The 12,505-nt window shown below is 41.6% G+C and overlaps 1 protein-coding gene and 1 long non-coding RNA gene across 2 annotated transcripts; one reads left to right on the top strand and one right to left on the bottom strand.

Moving 5' to 3' along the window:
• Window positions 1-1,616: 1,616 nt before the first annotated feature.
• Window positions 1,617-2,985, top strand: LOC120679110. Its single transcript, XR_005676972.1, has 2 exons — window positions 1,617-2,436; window positions 2,543-2,985. It is a non-coding gene; the product is annotated as an uncharacterized LOC120679110 (long non-coding RNA).
• Window positions 2,986-6,152: 3,167 nt separating this feature from the next.
• On the bottom strand, window positions 6,153-10,570 carry LOC120679109. Its single transcript, XM_039960618.1, has 5 exons — window positions 10,318-10,570; window positions 8,623-9,174; window positions 7,292-8,518; window positions 7,078-7,196; window positions 6,153-6,993 (listed from the first exon to the last, which is right to left on the bottom strand). The coding sequence occupies exons 2-5, from the start codon at window positions 9,164-9,166 to the stop codon at window positions 6,607-6,609; spliced, it is 2,277 nt and encodes a 758-aa protein (XP_039816552.1). The 5' UTR covers window positions 9,167-9,174; window positions 10,318-10,570; the 3' UTR covers window positions 6,153-6,606.
• Between the last annotated feature and the right edge of the window lie 1,935 nt (window positions 10,571-12,505).

The following is a 12,505-nucleotide window of genomic DNA, read 5'->3' as shown; positions in this document are numbered from 1 at the left end:
CAAATGGAGCTCCAAATGGCAAATTCACACCATTGAGATATTGATCTAGCTAGAGGTAAAGAGAGCTTCATTTGAGCCTTAAAACTATCCAAAAAGCTAGAAAACACAAAGCCCTTAACACGAAGGAAATCAAGTTTGAAGCCTTCCCTCCTCTTTTTACTTGTTTTTTTAGAATTTTAGGCAGCACCTCCCCCGAGCAAACAATGAACTATCAGCATTAGGAAAAAAAGGGTGGGCTGCTAGTTTTGTCAGACACCCCCATTTTCAGGGGTGGGTGAGGAAGTGACCCATCCCTACAAATGCCACTTTCAGGGGCCGATCACCGCCTCACCCACCACTGAAAATGCTTTTGCAGGGGCGGGTGGGTTTCTTGTTTCGTAGAAGCAGGTTAACTTTTGACGCACCACTTGAAAGAAAAAAAGGAAGTTCCTACAAATCATTCTTATAGTGCAGTTTGACCGTCATCTAATCTTTATACTGCCTACCGACTACATGAGTTGCTTCAAACATGAACATAACAAAGGAATAATTTAAAAAATAATTGGTGATGCTTGAAAAATAAAATAAAAAGTTATTGTTTTAGAACCGAGCTTACAAATTAAATTATGATTGCATATTTATATCTTTTACTTTGAAATCTTTAAAACTAGACTATGCTTAACTATGCATGGATGATATTTTTCGTGAAATAAATTTTTGAATGTGGAATAATTTGTTTGTGAAGCTATAATAATTGTTCCACTTTGGCAATCAATTTATTTGTTCTTCAAAATCAAATTATTCCAGTTAGAAAATTTTATATCAAGGTTGTTCTAGCTTCATAGTGAAATTGTTCTAGCTTTGTGATCAAATTGTTCTTACTTTATGGGACAAATATTTTTGAAACAAAATTTTTTTGAAGCTTAGACTAGTAGTAGTATACTATATTTGTGAAGAACATTTTTTTTCTCTGTAAATAGCATCAACTACAATGGATACATATTTGGAAGAAGGTAAGCATGCATTTTACGACAATAGAACACTCCGCCATAAGTATTCTTGGAAAATATTGGAAAAAGAGAAAAGTTTAGAGCATGATTCGGGTAAAATTTGATTTAGAAGCAACAATGAGTGAAAGAAAAAAAATTAATTTTAGAAACAGAAAAAATTAAAATAAAAAAGAGCAAAGTTGGCCTGAAGAAAGAAAAGAAAGAGCAAAGTTGGCATGAAGAGAAAAAGAGAAAAGCAAAGAGCGGCGCTGCGCGTTATTATGAAGCAGTTGGCCTGAAGACGTGGGCCAGAAGCAGAGTAAATGGCGATGATGTGACTGGGCCGGAACTTTGGGCTGGCAAATAACATAAAAGAAACAGCGGGCTGCCATGGCGATCGCACTCTCATTAGCAGCCCATGTTGCTGAACCGCCCGAGATTATGGGCCTAAACTCGGACGTGCTATAATAATCGTCTGCATCTTGCGTTAAACCTAAGCTGCTCCGGCACGTCTCCTCTCGACTCCTGAAGCCGCCGCCGCCCCGTCGTCCGCTTGATACTCGCAATCGAAACGCTGCGCCGCCGGTCCTCGGAAGGCGGCGCCGGCAGTGGCCGCCGCCATGCCTTGTTTTACTAATGACGTCAGAAATTCCATGCGACTGAATACCAAAAATTCATATCGATGGCTTTCTGGGATAAACTGAACGTGAATGTGAATATAATGGCTAGTGGGAAATAAGTGGACTGAAAACAGTTTTGTGATTGATGTATGCGGCTGCACGTCATCCTCTACTAATGACGTCTGGGAGAAGCAAGATATTAACCAGATGGCCATACATACTGGCTTTTAGCCTTTTAAAGCTTGCAGAACAATTCAAATTTGGGGAATATGCTGAGGTTCACTGGACTTGGCCCTGAATCTTTTGCTGCTTGTGCTTCACAATTATGGTGCAAGGAATTCTCGTGTTTGAAAATACCACTGACACATGACAGTAACTTTCAATTTGTGCATAAGTTAAAAGTCCTAGCTGCAACACTTGGACTACCTTCTCAAGCCTCTTGTCATGACATTCGGCGTTGGTACCTGTGCCATTACTATGCATCTTCTCCCAGTCTTTCAAGCAGAATAATTCCTGTGTTCTAACTTTGGTCTCAACATTACTTTTACACTAATTCTTCTTTGGAGTGGTTCCAGTATCACCTCCACCAGGAGTCCAGGTTTGATAATTGGTATGGTGGTTCAGCCAAGTTGCATTGGAACTGTTAAGCTTTTCCCATCGACCACTTTGCTGTTCAAAAATCAGTATTTCTTTCACAAATGATTATTTTATCCTTCCTGCCATCATTCCGAATTCGTGGCCTGTATCAAGCATCAACTGCAACATTTCATCCCTCAAGTTGTTTATGATAATTGGAGGAATTTGGCAAGACCTGACTGTACACAGCTTGTGCAATTGTGCTTATACAGGTTACAACTCAGAAATTATCCTATACTCCTTTGTTTCATGTTTAATTAACAACGTTGTTGTGTTCTCCTATAATCCAACAGTATTCTATTGTTGTTTTGCATGCAGCATAATGTTGGAGCTGCTTCGGTCCTCAATTCAGCCAACCCCGCCATGATATATTAGAGCCCAAGATGAACTATGTGCCACTATCTATCTTGCAGCCCTGCTTCAAATGCCCAAAAGGTTGAACCAACATTGGACCAAAATGGACCCTTTCATATTATCGGCAGTTTCAGGTAGATATTCATGTTCCCTCTACTTATTTATATTGTGTATGGTAGCTAAGCTAGGGTTAAATTGACCGTGGTGCACCACTTTGAGGACTTATATAATCTACATGAATATAGGGTGATTATGAGGCTAAGTAGTGGTAAAATATTTTTTTACCCTGGTGCCCAATGCACCAGGTTAGATTAATGTGGTGTCACACTTGATTCTATATAAATTAAGTATACATGGAAGCAATATATTTTCATACGATTGTAAAGTAGCGCATTACAAAGTTGCAACGTGCTTCTCTTCTCTATTTATTTTGTGGAGAACTCTTTTCAAATTTATTAGTTGAGATGTATGTGCCTGTGTTTTAAAAAATATAATAGAAAAATTTATATTTTCCACAAAGTCATAAATATTGAAGGTGTTAAGTTAATACCAAGAAAACTTGCAATTCTCCATATATTTCACCAATCAAGTAGGAGTTTTTTGTTCAATTGGACAAATGACCATTTGGGTCAATAGTTTTGGACCTTAATAATTGTGAACGAATCGATAATTCTCAAATTTAAAATTAATAATTTTTAAAAATCATTTGACGATATGATATGATACACACTAATATAATAAAAATCACAAATAATACTTAAATATGTCTTCATAAATGCAACATCAAATTGATAGTATTAAAGGCTACTAATCATTGAAGGAAATTAATTCGGGCAGGTATCAATCTTTGATTGCATAAATCACTCATCTAATTCTTAATTTCAGTCCACTTATTTTGAAAACCTTCCGTGCAGGTGATATTCGTTTATAAAACAAGAAAAAGTAGTCCAAACAGCCATTAAACCTTGAGTGCATAAATCACTAACAGGATACTTAATTTCAGCACATTGATTTTGGAAATCTTTCATGCGTATGACACACATCTACAGAACAAGAAAAGTGATTCGGGCAAGTATCAATCATTGATAGCATAAATCATTAATCAAATCCGTAATTTTAGCCCACTATCTTTGAAGACCTTTGATGCATGTGGCATATAGGGGTGGATATAAATTCAGTTCGGCTCGGCTCAGCTCAACGCGAGCTAGCTCGTTAGGATAACCAGCGGCCTCAATTCGACCTGTTATATATCTTGACAAGCTAGAGATCCAGCTTGTCTTGTCACGTTTGCAAAGCTCAAGCTGGCTCGATGTATGGACAATGGAGGCAAGCCGTAACAGGAGAGGATATTGATGGAGTCTCCCACTCATATTTTGACATCAACGTACCAAAAGAAATAAATCCTGAACAGAGCTAAGGTTGCACAGTAATAAACAAAAACAAAATTGGACAGTTATAGGCTAGGGATTTCAAATTGAATCCAAGCAAACTACAAATCAATGGAAGCATTGAATCATACCATAAATCAATTGGACAAAAATATCAGATCCAAACATGTTAATATCACAAAGTGAGGTTGTGGTCTATAGAGACCTATGCAGCTCCGCGCTTAGTGACTCGCTCATCCAATTTGGGCGCGTGTGGGGCAGTATGGCCTGTGGTTGTAAGGTGGCACTGGTGGGAGCCCGCATGAAGCAAACTGATCTCCCATGAACGAGGAAGGTTCTGCCAACGAGCATCTAAAAAGATCGTGGCCTAAGAAGGGGGATCCATTGGTTCTTTTTCATTTTCTACTGAGTCCTTAGGATATCACTAGTATTGCCCAATCTATGAATTCTTAACCTAGCAACTATAGCACACTAGCAATATGATCCGAGATAGGTAAACACACTGACATGTTCATTTTTCCTAGTGAAGATCACACTATCAAGATTTCTGCCTAGTCAAGAGAGCACACTGGCAAGTATAGGGGTGTAAATGGATTTCTCGACCGACTGAAAGGGGTCGGATAGTGATAAGAATATTTTTTCGGATATCGGATACAAAAAGGGTAATATCCATCGGATATCGGATATCCAATCGGATAATCTGGACCGTTTATATATACTAGCATAGTGCTCGTGCATTGCTACGGGTAATATAATAAATCTACGTAATATTACCAACAAAATAATATCATGAACTTTGTACCTACCCCAACTTGCTTGGGAAAAAAAGCTTGTTGTTGTTGTTGTTGTTGTTGTTGTGCTCGTTCTCCTTGTACAAACCATGTTGTGATCACACGAGACATTGATTGTCCGAGATCCAATTGGGATTCTGATTGATTTATCCGGGGTTCGATTATGATTATGATTGATTTGTCCAGGTTCTAATTAGGATTCCGATTTACAAAAGGCTAGTCCAACTCGCATATGGAATGGACTAAGCCCCACATGTTAATGACATAAGGCGGATCAAACAAAAAACAAAAAATTTAGGTGGAAACCTTACTCGCTTTAGGTATAGATATAGATTTTGAAAGTTTGCACGATGGTTCCCTACTAACATTGTATTATACATGCCAACGTAAATGCTCAAGAATGAATCCATTGGAGAAACTTAAATAATCCTGGAGACTGTAGGAGATACTTATCATGTTTGACCAAACGTAGGTGGTGATTTATTTCTCTTTCACTAAGATAATTTCCTTGGCCCCTAGATTTGAACTTGATTTGGACACACGGTCACCCATGCCATAGAGTTCTGGACTTCCTGCACGTGGGTAGAACACTAGAACTACAATTAAAACAAGGATTCCATTTCCTACACCTAACCTCAACTTGTTCCCTAAGTAAACACAGTCTGATTTTCCGGTTCAAACGTCACGTGCTACATATATGGATGAAGACCCTTGTGGACACACTGACGGTCTAGGCCTCTTGGCGGTCTTTTCGACCCTTCGTCCTTTTAATATTGTTCTTTGGTAGGAGGGGAAGATGACTGCATTTCATTTCATCATTGTCATTATTTAAAGTTGTGGAAAAATTGACGATAAACAAAGAAATTTCACTTGCAAGACAACATAAAAGAAGAAGAGTAATACAACAGCAGTATCTCAAGACAAAAAAGAGAGCAGTATCTCGACCTACAACATAAGAATACACTTGCATTGGATGGTCCATTAAGCGACCACCTAACTACCTTTGATCAGTTCAGTTCGACCATATGCATTGTCCTTCAAACCTAAACTGCTAACACTATATTGGAAGTTGACAAGATCCAGGCCGAACTTTAGACAATTGAGCAATCTGACAATGATGTATCACTTACCATGACATCCCCTCTGCTTGTGCGTTGTTTGTTTATTCTAGTTATTTGTAAGGATCGATGAGCAAACCAGACATGAGCTAAATGTATAATCTTGGTCCAAGTTCGGCTAGGCGCTAGTCGGATTCTAGGCGGTGACCCACTGCCTAGCGCCTAGGCGGGAGTAATCGTGCCTAGGCGGTCCTAGGCGGTTTTCTAGGCGTTTTGCCAATATAGGCAAAAATAATATATATTATGTATATATAGCAAAAAAATATTGTCTATTGAATATATTGGACTATAGCTATAGGTTACAGTATATAAAAAAAGAGAGGGTCACTTACCTGATTCCTTGGTGGCTTAGTCTTGCATGTTCCTAGCTCCTACAACACATTTTGACAACTGGTAAATACTAAATATTCAATATACAGCTAGCAGTTGATACAAAAAATAGAAAACAGTAAGTTGTCACTTATCTGAATGATTTCAGCCACCTCCTAGCTAGCAATTGACCATATCAGTTGCTAGTAATTGACCATATCAGCAGCTAGTAATAGCAAATTTCAAAGCACAAACAAGTGGATAGGAGTATAGGACAGCAATACAAGTTCATGACAACACAAGCAAATAGTTCTTAGGTCTCTAACAGCACAAACAAAAGAAGATACACAGTCACATAGTGACAATGTGACATAGACCAAGGTATCCCCACAGTCACATAGACCAAGGTATCCTCATCAATATCAATCCCAAGTATCATCCTCATCTTCATCAAACACTTCTTCTTCAGACTCAAACTCTTCTCCTTCATAGAGCTCTCTCACTCTCGCACTTCTACGAGGCTCAAGCTGTTCTTCTGCTCCCACTGCTTCTCCAATAACAGACCAAGGTATCCCTGTACCTTCCATCTCATCCTCATCTTCCTCATCTCTAAAGACAACTTGTGCACAATCATCTCCACCCTCTTGGAGAAAACCTTGAGCTTCAGTTGTATCACTAGACAAAAGAACATCAGTGATTTTCTTTGATTTAATCTTTTCTCTCTTATTCATCAGCCTGTTGTTGAACTGAATATAGACCAACTTGTTGAGGCGGGTTGTAGTCAGCCTATTTCTCTTCTTAGTGTGTATCTATAAATTAAAAAACAAGAGCATTTTCAGTTCTGAAATTTAATCATAATGCTGCTGAAATGTTCATAATAGATAGGTACTAACCCCTTCAAACCCACTCCAATTTCTTTCACAACCAGAAGAGTTTGATGTCAAAGATAATATCCTTGTAGCCATCTTCTGTAAAGCTGGTGTTTCAGTTCCATATAACCGCCACCATGATGCTGAAATAAATTAGAAACACCTCTATTAGTTTAAAAAACAGCAAACAACCATGTTAGAAAACAGCAAACAACCATGTAATAACAAGTACCTCTACCTGGATTGTAATCATAGTTTTGAAAAGCTCTTGCAAGCTTCTTGCTAAATAGTCCTTCTCTATTCTGAAACTTTTTCAATTCAAAGTTGGCAGCCTGTTCTTGTTTCTCCTCATCATGATAATAAAATTGCTCAACACAAGATATGAAGGCTTCATTCATTTTGGGCTCATCAAAGATTGATGGGTTAGCATAGCTATAGTGTGGATTCAGCAAAAAAGCTGTCAAATGCAATGAAGAATCAAGTCTTCCATTCATCTTCTTCTCAATAACAGCCATACAATCTTTGAATCGAGACTCAACATTGCCAAATGCCTCTTTGACCTCTCTCTTTGCCTTTAGTAGCTCTCCATAAAGGAAACCCATGGATGGCTTCACATCCCCATCAACCAAACGGAGGACTTTGACCAATGGCTCAAAAACAGCCAACATTAGCTTCACATCCTTCCAAAAGGTTGGACTCAATATAGTAGCTGTGGCCTCTTTTACTTTCTTTGATTTCACATCCTTTAATGAGTCCCACCTACTATGAACCACTATCTTCCTTAACTGGTCCTTCTTCTCTTGCATACTGTTCAAAGTGAGAAAGTATGAAGCAAACCTAGTCACTCCTGGCCTCACTAGCTCTTTCCCCTCTGTGAAGTATCTCAAGCACTCCAATGTTCTTGTGTGGCCATACACAAATATGGTAAATGACTTTGCTTGGTCAATCACTTTCTTGAACCGAGGCAAGTTGCCAATTCCTTGGAGCATCAAGTTGATTGTGTGAGCTGCACAAGAGGTCCAAAATATTTGTGGTCTCTTCACAAGCAATAGCTTCTTTGCTCCCATGTTGTTAGAGGCATTGTCAGTGACTACTTGTACCACATTTTCTTCACCAATGTCTTCAATTGCTTTGTCCACTAATTCAAAAATGACTTCACTTGTGTGTGACACATCTGACATCTCTTTTGAGCTGATGAAGGAGGTTCCATCAGCACAATTAGTGCATATATTCATTATGCTTCTCCTCTTCCTATCTGACCAAGCATCGGTCATAATAGAGCACCCATTTTTCATCTTCTCGGCTTCACGTTCCTGCAGCAAACTCTTGGTTCTTGCATATTCTTCTTCCAGCAAACTACCTCGAAAGGCATCTTGAGTTGGAGGTGTAAGTCCGGGTCCAAATTGTCCAATTGCTTCACACATTTGCTTGAACTCATCATTGTCACATGCATTGAAAGATATTGCTGCCAATGATTAAAAAATAAAGTCTAATTAGTGTTCAGTTCATGAATAACAACAAATAATGAATTTTAAAATGTGAAAACAGCATAGTATACTAGCAATTTACCACGATTATAGGCCCATCTTGCAATAAACTTGTGCACCTCATGCTCTCTTTCTTTCCACAGTTCCTTGTTTAGCTGCTGTTGTTTGAAAGAATCAGCCTTGGTAGGATCAATAGCACGTGTCCATTTGTCAATTGGCCCTAATTTGTGAGGCTGTGAGCTTCCAACACAAGTGACTTCTTCTGACTCCTCTCCAACCCTAGATACATTCACTTCCTCTCTAAGTTCTAGCTCACGAACAGTCTTCTCCTCCCTCTTCCTTTTTGCAGCCTCTATTGCTTTCTTGCACTTCTCTTTAGCCTCTAGAGCCTGCGGTGTTGTAGACGTGCATTTCTTCACATTCTTTCCAACATGGGCAAGATGCTCCTTCAACCTATAAATCCCTCCCCTCATCTCCTTGTCACAGAACTTACACTTCACCTTGTCTTTGTTGTTAGCATCAACAAGAACACCATATTCCCATCCAACATCATCTGAATTTCTTTTTAGAAGATTCGCTCTAGCTGCTTCAGTTTCAGAAGGTGCAGCTGCAGTTTCTGATGACATCCTTGATCCTTTACATCCAAGCATATATATAGAAATTTAATCAGTTAACAAGATGAGCACAATTTAGTACATAACAAGGAGCTTCCCAAGTTATAGATCGAGACATAACAATTACATGAATTGGCATAGCAAATTAGCAATATTGTAATTAGTTAACTGATCTGTACAAGGAGCAACTAGCCATAGCAATAACAACTATTGATCTATACTGATCTGTAATTGGTTGCTTACACTGATGTAATACATGTCGCAAGCACAAATGAGCCTGATATAACTGCCACGAAGTCTATACTACTGGAATCATATTACCCAGCATTGTGTCTTGTGAAGTCCAAGTAAACAAATACTCAGAAGTTATACGCTTGAAAGCCACTATATGTCATGATGCTTCTTTGCTAAAAGAGACCATCCCAGATTCAGAGTAGTCTGCTAACTGCTACGAGATTTGATCTCACCAGCAAAATGACCAATATAACAAACATATTTCAACTTAAGGTAAACATTAAGCTCAAGGTGTCGAAGAAAACAAAATGATCAAAACATTAACATGCTAAAGGCACCAGCAACTCCAAAGAATGCTCAAAGCCACCAGCGCCTGCAATCAGCTAAAGCACCTAGCAAAGAATATTATGTCCCATGAAAAAATAATATGCTAGTTCACAAGCAATTTCATGACTCCAGTTCAATCATTGCATCAACCAATTCCATGACAAAATAATTTGCTATTTCACAAGCAATTCCATGCAAATTTAACTAACATTCGACCAAGCATCACAAAGCTTACCATGGATTTGCGGATTGATTTCCATGTGGGGAACAGGGGAAGCACTCAGGCCACTAGCCCACTACTACCTTCACGCAAGAGACCTTGCTCCGAATATGGGAAGCGAGGGGCAGGTGCTGCCGCCTCAGGACATGGGACCCGTGCTGCTGGCCGTGCCCGACGGCGCCCCTGGCCGCCGGCCCCTGTGTGCGCCTGCTGGGGGAGGAAAGCAGGGGAGGCCGCGCCCGCAGGGGGAGGAAAGCAGGGGAGCTGCTGCCTGCTGGCGGAGGGGGATGAGCAGGGAGGGGAGACGAGCAGGGGAAAACGCAGGGGAGGGGAACGAGCAGTGCAGGGGAGGGGAACGAGCAGGGGAGGGGAGGGAACTCACCTTGGAGGACTGCAGGCGAGCAGCACCGGCGGGGAGGAGCTTCCAGGCGAGGAGCCGAGGACGGGCAGCACCGGCGGGGAGGAGATCCAGGCGGGGGAGGAGCAGCACCGGCTTGGAGGAGCAAGGCCGCGCGAGGACGACCAGCGCCGACGAGGGAGGAGCAGCGCCGGCTTGGAGGAGCAGCGCCGGCGGGGAGGAGCAACGCCGGCGGGTGAAGCTCCCCTTCGGCGCGCGTCTGCGAGCGGGAGCAGGGTCTGCGAGCGGGAATCGACCGGGAGCGAGGTAATCTTCCCGCGCGGCCGCCTCTATAGCGCGCGGCCGAAAAAAAGTGCGCGCGCAGCAGCCCGCCCGACTAAGCGCCGCCTTGAGCGCCTGCTCGCCGCCGAGGCGCTGCTGGTCGACGCCTAGGCGCCGCGGCCGCCTAGACCGCGCCTAATCCCCTAGGCTACGCGGCACCCCGTCCACTAGCGATTAGGCGCGCCTAGCCGCCGCCTAGTCGGCGCCTAGCCGAACACTGATCTTGGTGCAACATGCTTTGGACGATAAGCTTTAGGACGTCACCATATGGGACCCAAAGCTAGAAAAGTTTATCCTTTGTTTACTAATTCATCTTTTAACTATCGCGGACCTGCCATTGATGCGACCCAAATCTTACCCACGGCAAGAACGTAACCATCCTGGCAAGCTCAGACACATCTGGACGTCCTGCGGAGGCTATGCTACTAGGATTCATTGTGAACACTACACATGGAAACAAGTTAGAAGTGACCTGCAAAGAAACTTAAAGGGTGGGGCACCAAGCCTGGGTGACATCGAAAGCCCGTCACATTTTCGGCAGCACCAGTGCAGTTGGGTAATTTCTAGGGGTGAAAATTAGTGATCCTTATGTGCACCTCCAATCCTTTTTAGTTCAAAATTTTATACTAATTTTCTATATGAGATCTCATTCTGAAAAATTGGTACAAAATTTTGAACTAAAGAGGGTTGGAGGTGCGCAATTAAGGGTCATCAATTAACACCCCTAGTAATTTCTGCATGTAGTTAATAGTTATAACAAGATTACTATATGTGACGATGATGGTTTGTGTGTTTTTCCTGTCAATCACTAAGTTATAGGTGACGAGCTGTGAACGAACATTGACCAGCACCTATGAACTATGCACTCCTCGATAGCACTAATAACCTCGCTTCTAGACGTCATATATATATATAATTAACCCGACAATAAACCAAATTTATTGTCTCACGGTCATCCTCGAGCTGCTGTATAACCTGAATCCAGCCTCTACTGCGCATGATATACTTGGTGTGTCTGGAAAGATGGTACATCTTCCTGACGAACAAGGCAAATGGAAAACTAATAAATTGCATGTGCGCACTAGATTTATTTATTACTGGAATTTCATACCACTACATTATACAACAAATCCAAGTGATGATTACATATACATACATCTTATCTAACTCAAGCTTTTAGCTCATGTACACCAGATTAGCATCAGAAACGAAAGCTGCTAGCGTATGGGTAGCAACTTTTTCGCTAGTCTTGTTAATATGTTATCACCTCCATGGATTGTCCAGATGCCAACTTTGTCCCACTCAGCCGTGGGGTCTGTACAGTTGGTGTTACCTTTGGAGATATCGACCGAGCGAAGAAGGTTTCTATGTTTCCAGAAGGGTGGATATTCGGCCATTCTCACCGTCCTGTTATCCTTGAGACTAATCCTGACCAAGAACGCCTTGTTTTGTGCGGACAATGTGAGGTAAAGGATGCTGCCATTTTGCGTGCTCAGAATAGGGAAGCACGCTGGCTTGACCTTCCATGGCGGCAGTGATTCCGAAGGAAACTTGACCTTAACGGACTCCCATATCTGCGGGTACTTGTAGGTGTCTTTTTTGCTCCAGGACCAGTTCCTAGTACTCAGTATCCAGATTTCGACATCTAAAGAATCGCCATCAGCACTACGGAGGTTGACAAGCTTAAGCTTACCTTGGCAGCAGGCAACACTCCGGAATGTCTCCGGGCTCTCCCTCCTATGGTGGGCATCCTTGACTGGCCATTTAGGACGCAGATCGCCAGGGAGGGGAACATACTCCAGCTCCGGAGTTTTGTTCTTGTCACAGGAGAGAAGGTCGGAAGAGCGCAGGATGCCTTGCCAGAGATCAACCCACAACATGTAATTCTCCA

The sequence above is a fragment of the Panicum virgatum genome, chromosome 6N (assembly GCF_016808335.1).
Source record: "Panicum virgatum strain AP13 chromosome 6N, P.virgatum_v5, whole genome shotgun sequence".
Taxonomy (NCBI): Eukaryota; Viridiplantae; Streptophyta; class Magnoliopsida; order Poales; family Poaceae; genus Panicum; species Panicum virgatum.
This window is presented reverse-complemented; position numbering and strand designations above follow the sequence as displayed.

Coding starts and splice junctions, on each gene's coding strand:
- LOC120679109 (XM_039960618.1), bottom strand. CDS start 9,166: ATGTCATCAGAAACTGCAGCTGCACCTTCTGAAACTGAAGCAGCTAGA. Junction 8,519..8,622: donor AAGATGGGCCTATAATCGTG/GTAAATTGCTAG, acceptor AATCATTGGCAG/CAATATCTTTCAATGCATGT. Junction 7,197..7,291: donor AAACTATGATTACAATCCAG/GTAGAGGTACTT, acceptor AATTTATTTCAG/CATCATGGTGGCGGTTATAT.